General features: G+C 39.3%; 1 protein-coding gene across 1 annotated transcript; it reads right to left on the reverse strand.

The window, feature by feature from the left end:
* Positions 1-1,291: 1,291 nt before the first annotated feature.
* On the reverse strand, positions 1,292-19,725 carry DYNLT2 (dynein light chain Tctex-type 2). The gene is made up of 4 exons (XM_022563066.3): positions 19,541-19,725; positions 11,024-11,230; positions 8,085-8,243; positions 1,292-6,048 (listed from the first exon to the last, which is right to left on the reverse strand). Exons 1-4 carry the CDS (start codon positions 19,646-19,648, stop codon positions 5,938-5,940), a joined length of 585 nt encoding a protein of 194 aa, XP_022418774.2. The 5' UTR covers positions 19,649-19,725; the 3' UTR covers positions 1,292-5,937.
* Positions 19,726-19,768: the final 43 nt, after the last annotated feature.

The following is a 19,768-nucleotide window of genomic DNA, read 5'->3' on the forward strand; positions in this document are numbered from 1 at the left end:
TAACACACCATTGTAAAGCAATTATACTCCAATAAAGATGTTAAAAAAAAAAAAAAGATGACAGTGGTGCCAGAAATGTGTTAAAGTTGACCTCTCAGCAGACGCTTTGTATCTGAGAGTGTAGATGACTTGTTTTATGGCAACAGAAAAGATTCTTGGATTTAGAATGCAAGATGGCTTCCCTTTCCTTCATTATTTTCGCTTACACTCAGCAGACAAGTTTGGAAAGATAAGACAAAGGGATTGTTTCTAGCCCCTCACGTTGACACAAAGGACCTCCTTTGACTCTCCCAGCCCACCCTTTCCTGGCTTCTCCACTTGCATCAGATCAGAGATGGCATCACCAACAACTCAAAACTCACAAGCTGCTGCTAGTCTAGACTTTGCTTTATCTCACAACCTCAGTCAGAGCAGCTCCCCATTTCCCTGTCAAAAGCCCACTGAAGAAAATGGCCTAATTGTCTGAATGAGCCAAGAAGAACCAACATCTTTCCCCCAAATTCCCTCAACTGATCCAGACCCTCAGTTAGATTCTCTGGATAGAGTTTAATGTTAAATATATATTTGTATATTCAGTTACTTGGTTCTACTCATGTCCCTTGAGTATTCTGTCTTTAGATCAAATACAAAGTTAAAACTCTTCATTCCAAGTCAATAAACACTGATTCAGCCTTTCAACATGAAAGGTAAGGCATAATATTAAGGTGGCACTGTGCGGATTACAATCCCTGCACATAGGCAGTTTCAACACTGAAAGAATATGATACAGATATACAGTTGTACTTAAAGGCAGTTTAGGTGTGTTGACTGAAAAAAAATGCACAACCTAGAAGTTGAGAGTTACGTTTTATTCGGTGGACATTCTGAGGACTTCAAGCCCAGGAGACAGGATTCTCAGATCACTCTGAGGGACAGCTGCGAAGAGGCAATGGGGGAGCCGGGATATACAGGTGTTTTTGCAACAAAGACCTGGTAGTCAGAACATCAAAAGATTACTGTTATTTAAAGAAAACCAGATATCTCAAGTTAAGGAATTTAGTACTTTTCTATGTATGGGAAGATGCAAGAGTTTGAGCTCACTGAAAGCATTCCTTTGATGTGCACCTCAGCTACTGGGGGCCAGTATCCTGTGTTTTCTCATCCTGAGTTTCTTCAGGGTGCACTGCCGGGGTGGGCGGGTGCTTCAGCACCTGACTGCGGGATGGTGGGGCATCCAGCCGCCATCCTGAGTTCCCCCAGGGCCGACTGTCAGGTGACCATAACATGATGGCTTGATGGCTGCAACATCCTTTGTTTACTGATACGGCAGGCGACATTTTTCTTTCACAGGTGGGAGAAAATTTACTTGCAACCAGAAAAATTAAGATTTTAAGGTCGACATAGAATTTGAAAAGTATCTCAAGAGACTGGTAGGACAACTTCCTGTAAATGTGCAATTAGAAGTGGAAATATGGGTTCAAGCCTGAAAAAGACTGAGAGGTGGGAAAATAAGAGGCATATTCAAGCGCAAAGGTCATTCCATTGTGGCTTGAGAATAGGGTAAATGAAGGTGGATTCTTGGAGTTAGGAGTGAAATATACAGGGAGGCAGTTTGATGTAATGGCAAGAACAAAGATTTGGAATTAAGACCAAATGAATACCAGCTGTGCCACTTATTAGCTGTGTGATCGTGGATAAATTTAATCTTTCTGACCCTCCATTTCCTCATTTGCAGGATTAGAATAATAATGTCCATTCAGTTATTTCACAAATATTTTATGGAAACCAACTAAGAACTATGTTACGTGATAAAAATACAAGGAATCATTTATTCATTCATTCATCAAATACTACCTTACCATGTATTAAGTTAGGCCCTGAGTAAAGCACTGGCAATAGAGTGGTGAAGAAAAAAAGCCATAAAACTGTATGAGGCCACTTAGCATATGTAGATATAGGTGAGAAAAAGGCCCAAGTTCAAGAATTCCAGAGATACTGGCGGAAATAGAGAAGAAGGAAGAAAACTATCAAGTATTGTGAGCTGAGAGGGTAGAGTGTCTCAAACAGGGGACTGATCAACATGTCAGTTGAGGAGTTGAGTAAGATAAGGACAGGAAAATGTCCATTGTATTTAGAAATTTGGTAGTAACTACCAATCTTTATTGTCCCAAGCTGTTTCAATGGTGTGGCGATTTCAGAAGCTAAATTGATGTCGATTAGGGAAGGAATGGGAGGCTAGGAATTGGAACCAGGGTGCTGCACAGAGAGAAGTGTGAGTAATAGAGAAAGAGGTGGGTGGAGAGGTGGGTTGCTGTCGTTTTTACTACAGAAGACACTAGAGCGTGTTTGCATGCTGACAAGATGACTCAGTAGAATGGGAAAATCATGATGCAAGAGAGAGAGGAGATAGGTGCTGGAAAGTGCCTGCCATGAGAAGGGTGGAAGGCAGCACAGATGTTGGGACAAGCCTTTGAGAGGAGGAAGCACAGTCCGTTTATTGTAACCAGACGGAAACCAGACTGTGGCTGCAGGTGCGAGTAGCTTTGGAGATCTGGTGGTGGGAACTTGAGGGATTTTTCCTCTGATACTTCTTCTTTCCTTGATCAGGTATGAGGTGAGATCATAAGCTGAAGGTGAGCAGAGGAGAGGAATATAGGAAACTGGGGGAGAGAGGAGGTGTGGGGATAGGAAAACAAAGCTTCTAGGATGCCAAGTATTTGCCCACTGGAGGTTTGTGGTCGTGAATTTAAAGTGAAACCAGTCAGTCAAGTTCAGCTATTTGAACTCAGGCTTGGACAAAGAAGACAAGGGAATTCGGGATTGTTCGGGAAGGGGTGTTCCCAAAGGAAGAAGAGGGGCAAAGGAATTTGGAGTGTGTTTGTCAGGGAGTGACTGTACAGCAGTTATAAAAGATGGGCCATGAGATCTGAGGCAGAAAACAAGAGAGCTGTGAAAGAGCGAGGAAGGTCAGTGAGCGGGAGGGTTCAACAAGACTGAAAAGTGACTGTCTTCAGGGTGTGCCAGGTGGTGAGCTAGAAGCACAGGAAACCACTGCATGAGAGTAACCTGCTGGAAACTGAGATTTCAGAGGTCATACTGATCTTGAGGCTAACAAGGTCTACAGGTTGAACCAAGGAGCAGATGCCCGACGTGTGCTAGATGAAAAGGTCCTTGAATGTGAGTTGGTCAAGGAACTGGGAACCTAGAGCACAGACAGCCCTACTTGCATGATAGCCCAGGGCCATAAAAACAACCATGGAAGCTGGAGTCATACAAAGTAATCTTATTAATCAAAGAGAAAAAGTGGAGTTCTTCTACGACTTTGAAAAGCTTTCGTTAAAAAACTGGCAGCCCCCTTCCTGACAACTACACACACACAGAATTTCCTTCAGTGTAAAACTTATGGTTACTACACTGTGATTTGAAACGCGACAAACAGTGAGAATTAGTATTTTCTTTTAAAAACGTTACCAAGAGTCAGTTAAACTGTGCTTGCCTTTTTCTCATCCTGTAACTTATCTTTCCTATGCCTTGATAGATTGTCATACTTCTTTCGAAGTTTGGATGGCTTCCAGCATTTTACCTTTTGCATTTTCAATGTTGTAAGTAATCTCCAAGAGTCTCTTTAACATGAGGTCTCTTAGCCTCCTTTCCTCTGGACACCTCCATCCTTTTCTCACAACAACTGTCTGTAACTAACCTGTGACATCTGGGTGCATATTTCACAGCAGATTCACCAGATAGATCGACATGAATCAGTTCATGTCGACGCCTAAATGATGGAACCAGCCTTTACTGGCAGAAAAAGGTTGGTTTTCTGTCTCTTTGTAATTACAGTTTCCTTTCAACAGAGTAACTAACTTCAGCGCTTTGGCCTGAATGCTAGCCAAACTGATTGAGATTTTTTTTAAATTATTATTACAGTTGATACTTGAACTCTGCAGGTCCACTTATACAGATTGTTTTCACTAAATATATCTACACTACTACACCATCTGCCATTGGTTAAATCCGCGGGTGTGGAACAGCAGATACCGTACGGTTTTCTATCCAAAGTAGAAGAAAGTCTTTCGCAACCACAAGTGGCTTCCTGTTCCTAGACAATTTAAGCTAAAAGATGTTGACGCAACCTCACCTTACTTTTCTTACTTATTGGACTTTTTCCCCATGATTCCTGCAGTACTTCCATGTGGGCTTAGGTCTCATCCTATCTTGGTTTTGGTGTTGTCATGTTCAAATTTCCTAACCAATTTCATTTCTAGCATCATCACTTCTTCTTTGATGCACTTTCGCCTTTTTTTGCCCCATTTCCTCTTTTGGTGGTCCATTTTTGTAAAACATCATGTGGTTTTGTCACTGGGAGACAAGGAGGCAACACAACTACATGCTTTGCTGTCTTGTGACCTGAAGAGCTGAATACCAGAAGTGCAGTGACCAGTGACTGACGGACTTTGACAGAAGGCTCATGACGCCCACCTGCTATGTACGTAGTGACTTGAGGACTGAAGAGCTGGCTGAGGAGTTTGTACTTTATGAAGTTACTCACAGTTAATATACTGTGGTCACTGAAATGTGAACCATGTTGTTAGGGGCCTGGTGTGATTCAACTAAACTGTAGTAGCTACAACTTGTGCAAAGCGAGAGCTGCCTTACTGGATGATTATCTACGTGGATATTGAAGTTCCAAAGAATGACAGCAGGAGTTGAGTGGAGATGAAGCTTGCAATCCAGTAGGTCAGGTTTTCAAGAAACGAGAAGGAACAGGCCAGGGGACTAGTAGGCAGCAATGACACACAGAAGTAAAGAGCTGTATATCCAGATAGCATAAATTTCCAGGAGCCTGAGCTTTTTACAGTTTTTTATGTCTATGTTGTGTAGTATGGAACTGCCAGTCCTGGATTATCCAATGCATTAAAACACACAAGTGAAAAGAAAACTCTCCTCTGTCTTTCTGTTTATAGATTATTCAACTAATCAGTATTTTTACTGTACATTAAGTTGGGCATGTGTTTTCAAGTTCTGACTATAACTTGAAAATAGTATGAATTATCACAGACATTACTGCTTGGCTCACCAAGCCCACCCCCTGCCTCCTTGCAGGAGAAGCCCCGATTGACAGTGGTGTCCACTCTCCACATGGCCGTGTGCTTCAGGGAAGGTGAGCTCCAACCCAGCTCAGGGAGTGAATCGTGATGATAAAGCCATGAGAACATGGTTAAATTCTACCAAGTTAAACTCGTGTACATAGAATCTGAGGGGAGCGCAGGATGACAGAAAGAACCCGGATCCTTGATCAAATGCCTGAGAAATAGAATTTTCCTCTTTTTAAAAAATAATTATGTTAGGTTTTTCGGCTCTTGCAGCTAAAAAGAGCTTAACTAATGGACTAACAAATAGAAAGACTGCACACTTGGAAGTGTTTTGATTGGAGGGAGAGGTGTTAGGGAAGTATTAAATATATCAACATCTTTCTTTCAAACTTGGTGACTTCTTTCAAAAGAATGCATGTAGTATATTAAGATACCATTCAGAATATCTGCCTTTGGAAGTTTTCCAAAAATCTATCTTAACATTTACTTAATTTGACATTTTACAAGTTTGCATCATAATATCCTGTAGCAAATTCTAATTTTCTTAAACCTAACTAGGATGATAAATAATTCCCCCATATTATAATCCATCATAAGCATTCATGTATTCGTATATATATATGAAAAAGGCATATACATATACCTCTTATACTTTTATACTTCAGGGTAATACAATGTTAATAAATATGATAACTAGTAAGTATAAAGGTAGAAATCCAGCTTTAACTTTGTTGTTAAAAGAATACAAGAAGCTTCAATTGGAGACATAAAAATAGCTAATCAAAACTACTATGAGGTTCACAAATCTATAAATTTCATGTATTTTTGAAAAGTTGAGAAGTAAACACTCTTTAGTGCATGTAACAAGCTATTCACAGTAAAGAGCAAAGACTAAGGCCAATGCCACGTAAGTTTCAGTTTCGTGTTTCGCAGCAACCCAGCTGTCCCACGCAACATCCCAGATCCATCTGCTGGCAGTCTACGAGAGAAATGTTTAGAAGACCCACTTTAGATCGAACATGTTAAGTAGTAATTTTTAAATCTATACAATGTTTGATACTGTTTAGAAGATGCATCACTATCTCAGAAAGTTATATTTTAAAAGTAATTTGTCCAATTTTCCCTTTGCTGAAAAGACTTGACAGTGATGCTTCCTGGGTCCATCTTTTCTTTTCCTGGAGCTGGTAAGTTATCTAACACAGAATGACCCTCCCTTAGCAGAGAGTGTCTGGGGGCAGGGACAGGAGGCACTCTGTAATCTGGGTCTAGTAGTTCTGCATGCAGTACTAGTCTGCGGTGTTATAGTCCGTAATAAGGAATTATTCTTCCCACCCTTAAAAGATTTTCGACCGAAAGTTTGTCTTGAAATTAAAAAATGGTATTGACTCTGTGAGCAGGCTGTTAAAAGAGAAACCCTAATTCCTTGCTTCACCTTCAAAGCCACACATAATCTTTTTCTGTGGTGGCTCTAAAATGGTCAAAAACCCTCTGTGGCATCTCCCATCAAGAGGCTATTTTTCCACCCTGTGAATATGAATTGGCCTTGGGACTTGCTCTGAGCAAAAGAATGTAACACTGCAACTTCCAAGAAAGGCCTTAAGAGGTCTTCTGCTCTCACCTCCTGGAATGCTGTGAGGAGCCCCACATGTAAGGAAGCCCATTCAGTCCACTGGAGGATGATGGCTCCTGTGCAGGGGGACCCAGGTGCCCCAGCCAACAGCCAGCACCAACTGTCACACCTGTGAGTGAGCTGTCGTGGATGTCTAGGTCCAGCCGAGTCACTGGATGGCTACAAGTGCATCCGTGAGACCAGCAGAAAATCCAAACAGCTAATCCAGGCTAAGCTGACCCACAGAATGGTGAGCAAATAGGCTGCTAAATTCTGGGGTGGGGCTGCCTAAATACACCACAACCTCTCTGGTTATTAGTCAAGCACAGCGAGTTCGCCCATCTTAGCGTCTCTGCGCTCCATGTTTTCTCTGCTTGGACATTCTCCCTGATCTTTGGCACGGCTGGTTTCTTCTTGTCATTCAGACATCAGAGGCCCTTCCCCGTCTCCAGACAATCCCAAGTAGTCACTCTGTCCGTGGAGCACTCGTCACCATCTAGAAGCGTCTCGCTCCCCGAGTGTGCACGTAGGCTGTGGTGTAATTCTGTCCTCCCCAGAGCCTTGCTGACTGCCCTGTGGGCGGCAGCCTTCCACCCAGCCAAGTCCTCCCGCCAGGCTTCCTCATGGAGCCCCTCAGACTGTCCCACCCCACACACTCACGCTCAACTCACTAGAAACGCACACAGCTCTCGGGGTATTATTGCACTCTTACTTGTAAGTAATAGTAATAAGCCTTTCTCATGTAGGAATTGCTCAATAAATATTTATTGAATTAAAAAAATGTCTTTCTGTTTATTGAGGACTCTGGGCTGGGCACTCTGTTAAGGATTTTAATATGGGTAAGCAAGTAGGTTTTATCATCCCCATTCTACAGAAGAAAAAACTATGTCCAGGCCAGAGGCAGTGTGTGTTGCTGCCAGGATTCATATCCAGGCCAACTGGACGCTAAAACCTAGGCTATTACATTCTCCACATCATTTTATTTTCTTACACTCTAAATTGTGTTGTTTTATTTTCTTGACTGGAGTAAAAACTCCTTGGCAATCATGGTCCATGTCATATAATTTTCTGTATTTTCCTCAGTACCTATACCTATTATTTAGTGCCCTAAATCAATTTACTGGTTAATCAATTATTAAATGACATTAAATTGTCAAAACTGTTATGGTCAAGGAACAGAATACCATACAATTTAATAAATTATTAACAGAAAATTACCATTTCTAGCTTAGTATTTTTCAAATAATTCATAGTGAAAGAAAATATAGTTCACATAATTATCCTTTCAGTCAAGATGCACCTCAGGATCTGGAAGTGCCTTTGAGACATTGCAATAAATATCAAGTCACTTAGAGGGGAGACCTCATAGTTGAACTTTGGTAGATGCTGATCAGTGAGGTACTTACATTGATTGCCTGACCCGTCTTTTGAATGAATAATACTTTTATAATGAACTTATAACGGTGGAACCCAAATTCTTTGACTGCTAACAATATGCGATCTGCTAATTCAAGCGACAAATGAGAGAGGACTTTGTCATCATATTTGACATCTTTAAGATTTTCCTTTAAAAAAATTAAGAAAAATGTTTTAATTTTCAAACCAAATATTTTCTAAACAAAAATTGAAGTAGAAAATGTGTCTGATTAATACATATAACTTTTTGAAAAATATACATATTTCTAACCAAATAATAGTAAATGGTTGATATGTTTACCAATTTATTTCAATAATAATTTTGAAGAAAATTTAGTTTTATTTATTTACTTATTTTTTAATATTTGGCTGCATTGGGTCTTTGTTGCTGTGTGTGGGCTTGCTCTAGTTGCAGGGAGCAGGGGCTACTCTTCGTTGTGGTGCCCGGGCCTCTCATTGAGGTGGCTTCTCTTGTTGCAGAGCATGGGCTCTAGGCACGCGGGCTTCAGTAGTTGTGGTGCATGGGCTCAGTAATTATGGCTCACGGGCTCTAGAGCACAGGCTCAGTAGTTGTGGCACATGGGTTTAGTTGCTCCGCAGCATGTGGAATCTTTCCAGACCAGGACTTGAACCCGTGTCCCCTGAATTGGCAGGTGGATTCTTAACCACTGCACCACCAGGGAGGCCCTAGTTTGGTTTTTAAATTATGTTCAGTTGCCCTTCATTAGCAACCCTTAAGCTTAAGTTTTCCTTTACTAGATTACTGTGCCAAGCAGTTATTAGGGAGACACAAAAGGAATTTTAAAACAAAGCTTCTGGGAATTCTTAGGTAGAGAATCTTAAATGTTTCTCAAATTTATGTATTTGCTAAAATTCAGGAGCAGAGCCTGCATTATGTTTTTCCTGTCTCTTTTTTTGGCCACGTGGCACGTGGGATCTTAGTTCCCCGACCAGGGATCAAACCCACACCCCCTGCATTGGAAGGGCAGAGTCTTAACCACTGGACAACCAGGGAAGTCCCTATTCCTGTCTTCTTGTCTCCACAAATTAAAGGCCACTTCTTTCTAATTCTGCTTCTATGGCTTCTCACTCTACTGCTTTTTTCTGTGGCCTCCAGGAGAATATCAAGGAAATCAAAGATTTCTCATGTTTGTTACTAAATTAATATATAGCTGGGGGCAGGCGGGGAGACAGATGTGGGCCATGAAGGACTACATTTTCCTACAAACCATAAGCAGACCTGAACCAGCTGGTGAGCAGGTGGGGCCTGGCTTTGATTAACTGACTCAGACCAATGATAAATTAACCAATGTTCTGAGTTCTAATGACAACAAATGGATGCCTACCTGGTAATTTTATAGGCAAGTAAAACCAAATAAATTACCCATTTTTTGGTTTTGGTTCCCTTCTAGAATGCTTCTGGATCTAAACTGGGTCTAGAAGAATTTAGTTCCTTCAGGCAATTGGCTCAATCTTTTGGACACTTAGTGACATCCATTCTCCCTTCTGAATCTGCCTAAGAGATCCCAGGCTTTATCTACATAAGTGTTCATTTTTAATAAATAAAGAGCACGTGCTATAGGAAGATACCTATACGCTCCATCAGTATATACTGTTTCTGTGTCTAGAACTGTGTTCAATGTTCCCTAAACGCAAAGGAAAATCCCCAGCCTCTCTATGACCCCTAGCCTTCCACCTATATTTCCAATAAGCTGTTCCAGGCCCCATCATGCTCAATGCGGTTCTATAAGCTATCACATGCAAACACAATTTGAAATTCTACTATAGTCAATAAACTTGAACTCAGTCTATGTGGTAGGGCTGAGTGACACACCAAAATGTATACTCAATCACAAATGCTTGCTATTAGTGTTTAGATCAGAGAATTAATAATTATTTTATTGTATTGAATTTATTTCCTGAAGTTATGAGCCACAATATCTTTACCAAATATTACCTGATTATTAATTCAGCTTAGAAATGTATCTATGTCTATGGTGGTGGAGGGAGGTTGGAGGGTGGGTTTCCTAAATATTCTTCTGTATTAATAAAGGTTAATTCATTTAAGAATTAACTTTGATACAATTAAAGGGCCATTAGTCATTTATACAGAATAAACTAAACATATGCTTTCTTCCCAATAGCTAGCTTACATCAGTTATTACTAAAGGAGTGCATCTTGTAAATTAGAGGTGGGGGAGGGAGATTAGGCTGGGTAGAGTCCCACAAAGGGAATCTGGTCATCAGAAAAATCCTGGGTGCCTGGTGCCCAAAGGTGAAAAGGGGATTCAGAAAAAGTGGTCCCTTAAACAAACATTCTATAATTAAAGTTTTTAATTTGGCCCTTTATTAGGAAAGATGGTGAAGGGAATTCTTTCCATCTGAACCATGTAGTCTTCAGATACCAACACTAGCATAATTAATATTGGTATTCGTATTACAGTATTAATTTTGTAAAATTGAAGAAGCTTTGTTGGACTAGCCTGAAAACATGTGTCTGAGTTTCAAACTGTCTTAATTGAACTTTAGATTCCAGCTGGTTTAATGAAGAAGAAAACCCATGCATAAATTGGGGATTGCCTGTTCTTAAGATGTTTTAGTGTCGTCATGAATCAATTTTTCACACATATTCAATACGGGTTTTTTTATTCATTCCTCCAAATATGGGAGACACATGGAACCTGAAGGATAAATAATTTATGGATAATTAAGAATTAAATGAAATAGCAAAAGAATATTCCTTTTGGTCTAGCTTTAATCATAGCATCAGCATGAAGATTATTGAGTATGACTCCAAAGTACTTTCATATTTTCAGAGATAAAAGCTACAAAAAAATCAATCAGGGTAACTATACGGCCATAAATCTTAATATAGTTTATCAAACCCCCAAAGCTAAGATATTACTATCATATGTATCTATCAACCTACCTTTAATATCTGCTGGACTTTCGTTTCTACTGAATAAGCCTGGAATTTTTTCAATGGCTCCATTCTATATGAATTAGCAAACTTTAGTTTTGCCAGGGCACTCTTCCATTCTTTACCTATGTCAGCAATTGAGTCATCAAATGGTGGCTCTACGTACTGAACATCATGAATTGATTCTCTCAGTCTTTCTCTTAAAATCTGTGCATACTGAAAGGAGGGAGAGAGAGACAGAGAGAGAGAGATTACTTTTTTAATTGTAAAATGAAATTTCGTTTTTAAGAACCCTGGTGCAATGGGACAGGACTGACACAAAGCTTGGAAATCCATTATAAGACTTCAATGATTATGTGGTTGCTAAATCCTAGATTCATTTCTGGCTATCAATTTGGTAAAAGAAGAAAAAAGAATATAGCTATCATCTATCTATTTATCTATAAACAGAAATACACACAAACACAAATTTGAATGCATATATTTAGAACATCCATGGAAGATGCAAAAGAACTAGAAACAAGAGTGGCCCCTGAGAGGGCAACTGAGTGGCTAGAAGACTGGTATGTAAGGAAAACCTTTCATGTTCCCTGCCCTGACATTATGAAAATATTATCCTTTATTGTCTTCTTATAATTTTAATTATTTTATCTTTGAATAAATAATACAATTATTTACATAACACATTTCTAAGTCTTAAATTAAAAAGATAACAAAAGTGTATTGATTTGGTATATACATCTTTCTGTGCTTTTTACATTCAACATTTATTGCATGACATTCAACCTGTCTTAAGGAACTACTTATTTAGCAGCTACCATGGTTCAGTTAAGTACTCTAGGCTCTGAAGTTACAGTGGTGAACTTCATTATAATAACCAGGAATTAATTGTTTTACTTGTATTAACTCATAATCAAGGACTCTGCACTCATGGAGTTATCCTTCTAGTGGGGAGGAGGACTGACAGACAATAAAAACATATATGGGGTAATGAATAAGCCAATTTAAATAGTGGTAATTGCTATACAAATAAAACCACATGACTTGATAGAAACTCATCATGAGGGCCTAATTTGGACTGAATAATTGGAGAAGTCCCTTCCGTCCGGTTTGGGCTGAAGTCTAAAAGGAACAGGAAATAGGAAGGACAAAGAACATGTTCTGAGAATAGACGTGTGTTTGGTGTGTCTGGATCGTTTAGAGTGAGGAAAATAGTAGTAACAGAATAAGGTTAAAAAGGTATCATGGGGTTTCTCTGGTGGCGCAGTGGTTAAGAATCCACCTGCCAATGCAGGGGAGATGGGTTCGAGCCCTGGTCTGGGAAGATCCCACTTGGCGCGGAGCAACTAAGCTCATGCGCCACAACTACTGAGCCCGCGCACCTAGAGCCCGTGCTCCGCAACGAGAAGCCACCGCAATGAGAAGCCCACGCACCGCAATGAAGAGTAGCCCCGCTCGCCGCATCTAGAGAAAGCCCACGCATAGCAACGTAGACCCAACGCAGCCAAATATAAATAAATAAAATAAATACATTAAAAACAAAAAGGTATCATGTAGGACTAAGAGTTTGAAAAGGAATTTGAAATTTATTCTCAGAACAGTGAGGAGCCAGTGGAAGGATTTAAACGGGCAAGTGATATTTTCTAGTTTACAGTTTTAAAAGATTATTGTGGCTGCTGTATGGTGAATAGATTAGAGGGAGATCAGGGTCTGAGGTAATAATTTATAGTTTAAAATACTTGTTTACAAATAATGTTAATGATAAATAACTTCATAAGTGTACAATAGCGTTTCAAACCAGGAACATGGTTTGCTTCTGCATTTACAGAAGAACTTTTATTTACAATTAATTTTTTATATTACAAGAATTTCTTTCAATTTATTCTGAAGCATTAATTCCTTTGATATTCTTTCAATGTCCCATTTAAGGTGATTTAAAAACACATTTTATGTTTTTAGGAGTTGTATAACATAAAAATACCATTGCTCCCTACTAAAATTTTATTAATTTTAATGTTTATTACATCTTGATTTTCCTACAGTCCTACATATTTCTATCACTCCTCTTCATTTTTCACACCTTACTTCATAGACCAGTAGTTTAAAGTGTATACATTAAACATCATATTCCCAGGAATACTATGGGAAAATATTTATTCTCTACCATTGATGTTTCTATGTGGCAGAAACTGTTATGGAGCAATAGTTCCCCTTCTTTGCCCTCTGATTTGTTCCTCTCTGAGGGAGTTTATGTGATAAGCAAGTTAGGAAGAGGAAAAGCATGTTTAGTGCAGAATCTCCCCACCTCTCCTCTTGACATCTAATTATAAGTAGTACATATTTTCTGTTCCACCACTGCATATGCTTTACAGAGATAGGACATCATCTTAGATATATGTCATCATCCAGCTAGACCCATGACTGGGTGAGCTGCTTTAATTTAGGTAGAAATGTTACCAATTTCCATCCTATTTTTCATCCCTAATGGTTTGTTAATATGGTGAGTTACATTGATTTTTGAATGTTAAACCAACCTTGCATTCCTGGAATAAACCACACTTGAGCATATTATTATTATTATTTTACTGAAGTTTGTACCTTTTAACCCCCTTCACCCATTTTGCCCACCCTCCAGCCCTTTCCCCACACCCCAACCTCTGGCAACCACCAATCTGTTCTGTGCATCTGTGAGCTTCCACATATAAGAGAGATCATATAGCATTTGTCTTTCTCTGACATTTCATTTAACATAATGCACTTGAGACACATCCATGTTTTTGCAAATGGCAAGATTTCACTCTTTTTTGTATATATACACCATATCTTCTTTATTCATTCATTCATCATTGGACATTCAGGTCATTTCCATATCTTGGCTATTGAAAATAATGCTGCAATGAACATGAGGGTGCATATATCTTTTTGAATTAGTGTTTTTGTTTTCTTCAGATAAATACCCAGAAGTGGAATTACTGGATCACATGGTAGTCCTATTTTTAACTTTTTGAGGAACCTCTCTACTGTTTTCCATAGTGGCTGCATGAATTTACATTCCCACCAACAGTGCACAAATGTTTTTTCTCTACATCCTCACCAACACTTATCTCTTGTCTTTTTGATAACAGCCATTCTAACAGTTGTGAGTTTTGATATGAAACTTTCCTAATGATTAGTAATGTTGAGCATCTTTTCATGTACCTGTTGGCCATCTGTATGTCTTTTCTGGAAAAATACCTATTCAGATCTTCTGCCCACTTTTTTCATCAGATTTTTTTTTGGAATTGGAATTGGAATTTTGATAGGGATTGTATTATATTAAATCTGTAGGTTCTTTTAATACTATGGAAATTTTAACAATATTAATTCTTCCAATCCATGAGCATGAAATATACTTCTATTATGTCTTCAATTTTTTTTCATCAATGTCTTACAGTTTTTAGTGGACAGGTCTTTCACCTCCTTGGTTAAATTTATTTCTAAGTATTTTATTCTTTTTGATGCAATCATAAATGAGATTGTTTTCTTAATTTCTCTTTCTGATAGTTCATTATTAGTACATAGAAACCCAACAGAATTTCTTATATTGATTTTGTGTCCTGCCACTATACTGGATTTGTTTTTTAATTCTAATGTTTTTTTTTTTTGGTAGAGTCTTTAGGATTTTCTATATATAATATCAAGTCATATACAAAAAACAACAATTTTGCTTCTTCCTTCCCAACTTGAATGCCTTTAATTTCTTTTTCTTACCTAATTGTTCTGTCTAGAAATTCCAGGACTATGTGAATAAAAACAGCAAACGTGGGCATCCTTGTCTTTTTCCTGACCTTACAGGAAAAGCTTAGTTTTTCATTACTATGTTAGCTGTAGGCTTTTGATATACAGCCTTTATTATGCTGAGGTACATTCCCTCTATGACCACTTTGCTGAGAGTTTTTTTAAAAAACCATAAATGGGTGTTAATTTTTGTCAAATCTTTTTGTGCATCTATTTGAACGATCACAAGATTTCTATCCTTCCGTCTGTTCATGTGGTGCGTCACACCAACTGATTTGCAGATGTTGAACCATCCTTGCATCCCTGGAATAAACTCCCTTTGATCACGGTGTATTATCTCTTTAATGTGCTATTGAATTCAGTTTGCTAATATTTTGTTGAGGATTTTTCCATCTATGTTCATCAGGAATACTGGCCTATAATTTTCTTTTCTTGTGGTGTCCTTGGCTGGTTTTGGTACTAGGGTAATGCTGGCCTTGAAAATGAGTTTGGAAGTGTTTCCTCCACTTCTATTTTTTTGGAAGAGTTTGAGAAGGATTGGTATTAATTCTTATTTTAATATTTGGTAGAATCCACCAGTGAGGCCATCTGATCCTGGACTTTTGTTTTAGGTAGGTTTTTGATTACTGATTCAATCTCCTCACTAGTAATCAGTCAATTCAGATTTTTTCTTTCTTCATGACTCAAGTCTTGGAAGGTTGTATGTTTCTAGTAGTTTATCCATTTCTTCTAGGCTGTCCAACTAGTTGGCATAGTGATCTCTTATGATCTTTTGTATTTCTGTGGTATCAATTTTAACTTCTTCTCTTTAATTTCTGATTTTATTTATTTGAGTTTTCTCTCGAGTTTTGGTCAGTTTGTCCCCTCTCCTCACTTGGAGACTCCAAAGACAATAAAAGTTTTGCCTGAAATTTTCCCATAGCTCATGTCAGATTTTCTATTGCTGTCTCTAAATTCACTAAGCCTGCTCTGCAGTGTCAAATCTGCTGTTAATTCCACTGTTTATTTTACATTTCCAACTTTATATTTTTCACCTGTAGAGGTTTGATTTGGATTTACCACGCTTAATCTTTTCTGATTTTTTAAAAAAATATTTATTTGGCTGTGCCCAAGTCTTAGCTGCAGCAGGCGGGATCTTTGTTGCCACATGCAGGATCTTCAATGAGGCATGCAGAATCCTTAGTTACAGCATGCAGGATCCTTAGTTGTGGCATGTGGGATCTAGTTCCCCGATCAGGGATCGAACCCGGGCCCCCTGCATTGGGAGCATGGAGTCTTAACCACTGGACCACCAGGGAAGCCCCTCTCCTCATTCTTGAACAGAACATATTAACTCTTTTATAATATCAGTATTTTATAACTGCTTTAATGTGATGAAAACTAATATAATACAGTAACTTTTATAATAACCGCTTTAGTGTCCTTTTATACTATTTCTATCTTTTTATCATTTCTGGGTGTTTTGTTTCTTCTCTCCATTTTGAGTTGTACTATTCTACTTCTTTGAAGGTATGCTAATTAAATACCAGATATTGTGAATTTTACCTTCCATTTTTGCTGTATATTTTTGTATTCCCACATGCATTCTTGAGCTTTCTTCTAGAATGCAGTAACTTGGAAACATTGTAATCCTTCTCAGACTTATTACGAGGCAATTTAAAATCCAATTTAAGCTTTGATAGGCTGAACTAGAGAAAACCCTAAGTCTAGGGTCTTTTTCCCCCAATACTGAGACAATACACTTCTTAGCACTCTAACCAATGCCCTATGATTTACATGGTTTTCCATTCTTACTGGTGGGAAAAAAAAAAAAAACTATTTTGTGTGAGTCCAAGGATTTTTTTCTGTTTCTTTTGGGTGGTTCTTTCTCTAGCCACACCTGACTTCCTCACCAGATGCGCTGATGTACTAAGCTGAAGACCTGAGGAAAATCCTCTGCAGATCTTGGGAACTGTTTGTACAGCTCTCTCCTCTCTAATACTCTGCTCTTATATCACCCTGACCTACCCTGACTCCCAAATCATTCTCAACGAAGGGAGACATCTCCATAAGGTATGGGCTGGAAGCCCTCACCAGGCAGTACATTAGGGGAAATCTTGGGGCTCACCTTTCTTGTTTGTCATCTCTCAAAGATCACAATCCTGTCTTGCCTTCCATCCAGCCGGTGGAAATAAACACTTCATACATTTTGTGTCATTTTCTGTAGTTTCTGGTAGGAGTTGGCTTCTAGCCGAAGTCCTTAATCAGAAATAAACCCGCTGTTTTAATCATCTGTCAGACTGCTTCATGTTTTAGTCGCGGAAGAGAAGCATTATAGCTCCCCAAACCTCTTAGAAATGAAATCTTTATTTTGTTCTTTTTGATTAAGAGGATGCTTCTCCAGGGTACTGCCATCTTCTTTTCCTCTCACAATACACCCAAGGGATACAACTATATTATATCATTAATAGTGGCTCTCAACTGCAATGAATCCATTGGGGATAGGGCATGCATTTGTGGTTTAAAAATAACAATCAGAGATTCTAACATGCTGAAAACTCACATCTCTGCCATTTCTTCCATATATATATTGGCTTTCTGATTTAGTATTCTCTTTATTAAGAGTATTTTATCTCTTAATTAAGGAAAAATCTTTGTAGTCACTTCCAAAACTTAGAAATAGGCTTTAAATATGAAGAACTTTTTGGTATCTACTAAAACAATCTGAGTTTAATTATTTAACCTATTGATATGGCATTTCCTTATGTTGAGCCTACAATCCTAGAAAAAAAAGAGCATGGTCATGAGATGCCATTACATTAATGTATTTCTAAAACCTGTTTGCTAGTATTAAAGATTTTCAAATGTACGTAGACAAGCGAGACTAACCAAGTTTTCAATTTTCGGTAATTTGTTTATGGTTTTGGAATCTTTGGTTGCAAGCAATAAGCACGGAATCTTGTTAACCATATACATAACTAATTGGACAGATATGGAGTAGCTCACAGAATGGAAGAGAAGCCTAAAGAGTCTGACACTTGACGCAGTTCAGTATGCCTCCTTCAATTTAAATTAATCTCAACCATTTTCTTTAATTATTACAGGAAGAGTTCATCTAATCAGCCTAGTTTTGGTCTCATCCTCACCACAAAGTTAAGGAAGGTGACTGACAGTCCCACCAAAACTCTATCCAATAGGGAATTAGTTAATTCTCCAAAGGAAAATTGAGTTGCTACTAGTAGAAGAAAATAAATGGATGCACGAGAGAGAAAATCAAGACATTTATAACCATTAAATTGTGTGTCCTAATCAGGATCATGAGAATAATCGGCTACCTGAAAGTTAGGAATGACTAATTAGTGACTCACTGCCCTCAGGCACATTTAGTGAGCATTTGTGAAATCTCTTCTCAGTCTCTTCCCAATTCAAATTTCTTACCTGTAGAAGCCCAGATTTTAAAGGCTGCTATGGTTAATCACATTCATAGCAAATAAGCAAGAACTGCCTTGGTCCATTCCCCCTTTCCCCAGATCCTGGCCTATATACCAAGTGAACCTATCTGTCGTCCCCTCCTTTTGGATTCAGACTTCCTCACTTTTCAAGACTTCAGATCTTCAGTAGACAGTAAGTTTATAAAAGGCACCTCAAAATACAAATATTTTTCATTACTGCAGGCAACCTATCTTTTTCTCAGACTTATTACGAGGCAATACAACAAAGTTTCTGGGAGCATGAATTTAAAATCCAATATATTAAGGTTTCTAGCCTTGCTGTGCTTTTGCTTGGTTCTGAGAACCTGCCCTATTTATTTTTCCTCCTTTTGTTTCTCTTTCCTCTGTAAAATGTAGACACCAAAGAGCAGCCGTTAGAAACTGAAATGTTGCCATGACTTTTTGGGGGGGAGGGGGGTTGGGAAGGATTCTGTTATTTGAAATAAGGATCTTCAAAAATTAGTGTTTTGGGCTTCCCTGGTGGCGCAGTGGTTGAGAGTCCGCCTGCCGATGCAGGGGGCACGGGTTCGTGCCCCGGTCCGGGAGGATCCCACATGCCGCGGAGCGGCTGGGCCCGTGAGCCATGGCCGCTGAGCCTGCGCGTCCGGAGCCTGTGCTCCGCAACTGGAGAGGCCACAGCAGTGAGAGGCCCGCGTACCGCAAAAAAAAAAAAAAAAAGTGTTTTGCCTATTATCTCTCCTTCATCCTGTTGATTATGGGTCCCATGAAGTAGGTATGAAAAGAAACAATTATAGGCAAGTGGACCAGAAGTCCCAGCTCTATGATTACAGTTTTGTACTGTAATGGTTTTCACACTATGCTCATACAGAAACCATGGTGTTACACCACCAATAAAACTGAATGTCATTGTGCATTAATTTCAGACAGTAAGTTAATGAACAGAATTATTTTCAATTTAACTTTCTCGTACGTTCTTCAAATAGTGAGGCTGCTGCTGTTTACAAAAAGTCAAAACATCTCATTGTTCTGCTTGGTATATCCAATCCAAATATTATTATTATTATTATTATTATTTTGAAGCACAGCACACATACACCTACTTCTGGCTGGTAAAGCTGCGGTTTGTGTGGTGGCACTAAACACACTAAAATTACGTATTTCTGGGGAAAGCGCCTCTTAGGAAACCTGAGCTGAACAAATCTGAAGAGAACTGAAGAAGCTGTTTCAGTCAGTTAGCGCGGTGGTCTAGGGTCTACGCCACAAAAGCCGGAGCTCTGCAGCCTAGGGGCTGGCCCTCGTCCCGAGTCTCCTCACTCACTGCCTCCTTCTCGAACATGCTAGGCCTCCTCTCTTTCCGAGGCGTCATCGGAGGCTGCTGAGACGCCGCGGCCGACGGCGGTTTCCCACCCCAGCCCCGCTTCTCCATCGCGCAGGCTCTCGCGGACGATTTCCGCGACAGGGTTTCGCTCGCGCCTGCGCCGCGGAAGCCGGAAGTGCGCCGCAGGGAGGGCCGTGACGTGACGTGACGTGGCATGGCGTGACGTGA

Source organism: Delphinapterus leucas, chromosome 12 (genome assembly GCF_059928025.1).
Source record: "Delphinapterus leucas isolate spDelLeu-1000000601 "Yukka" chromosome 12, BTC_Dleu_Yukka2, whole genome shotgun sequence".
NCBI classification, from domain to species: Eukaryota; Metazoa; Chordata; class Mammalia; order Artiodactyla; family Monodontidae; genus Delphinapterus; species Delphinapterus leucas.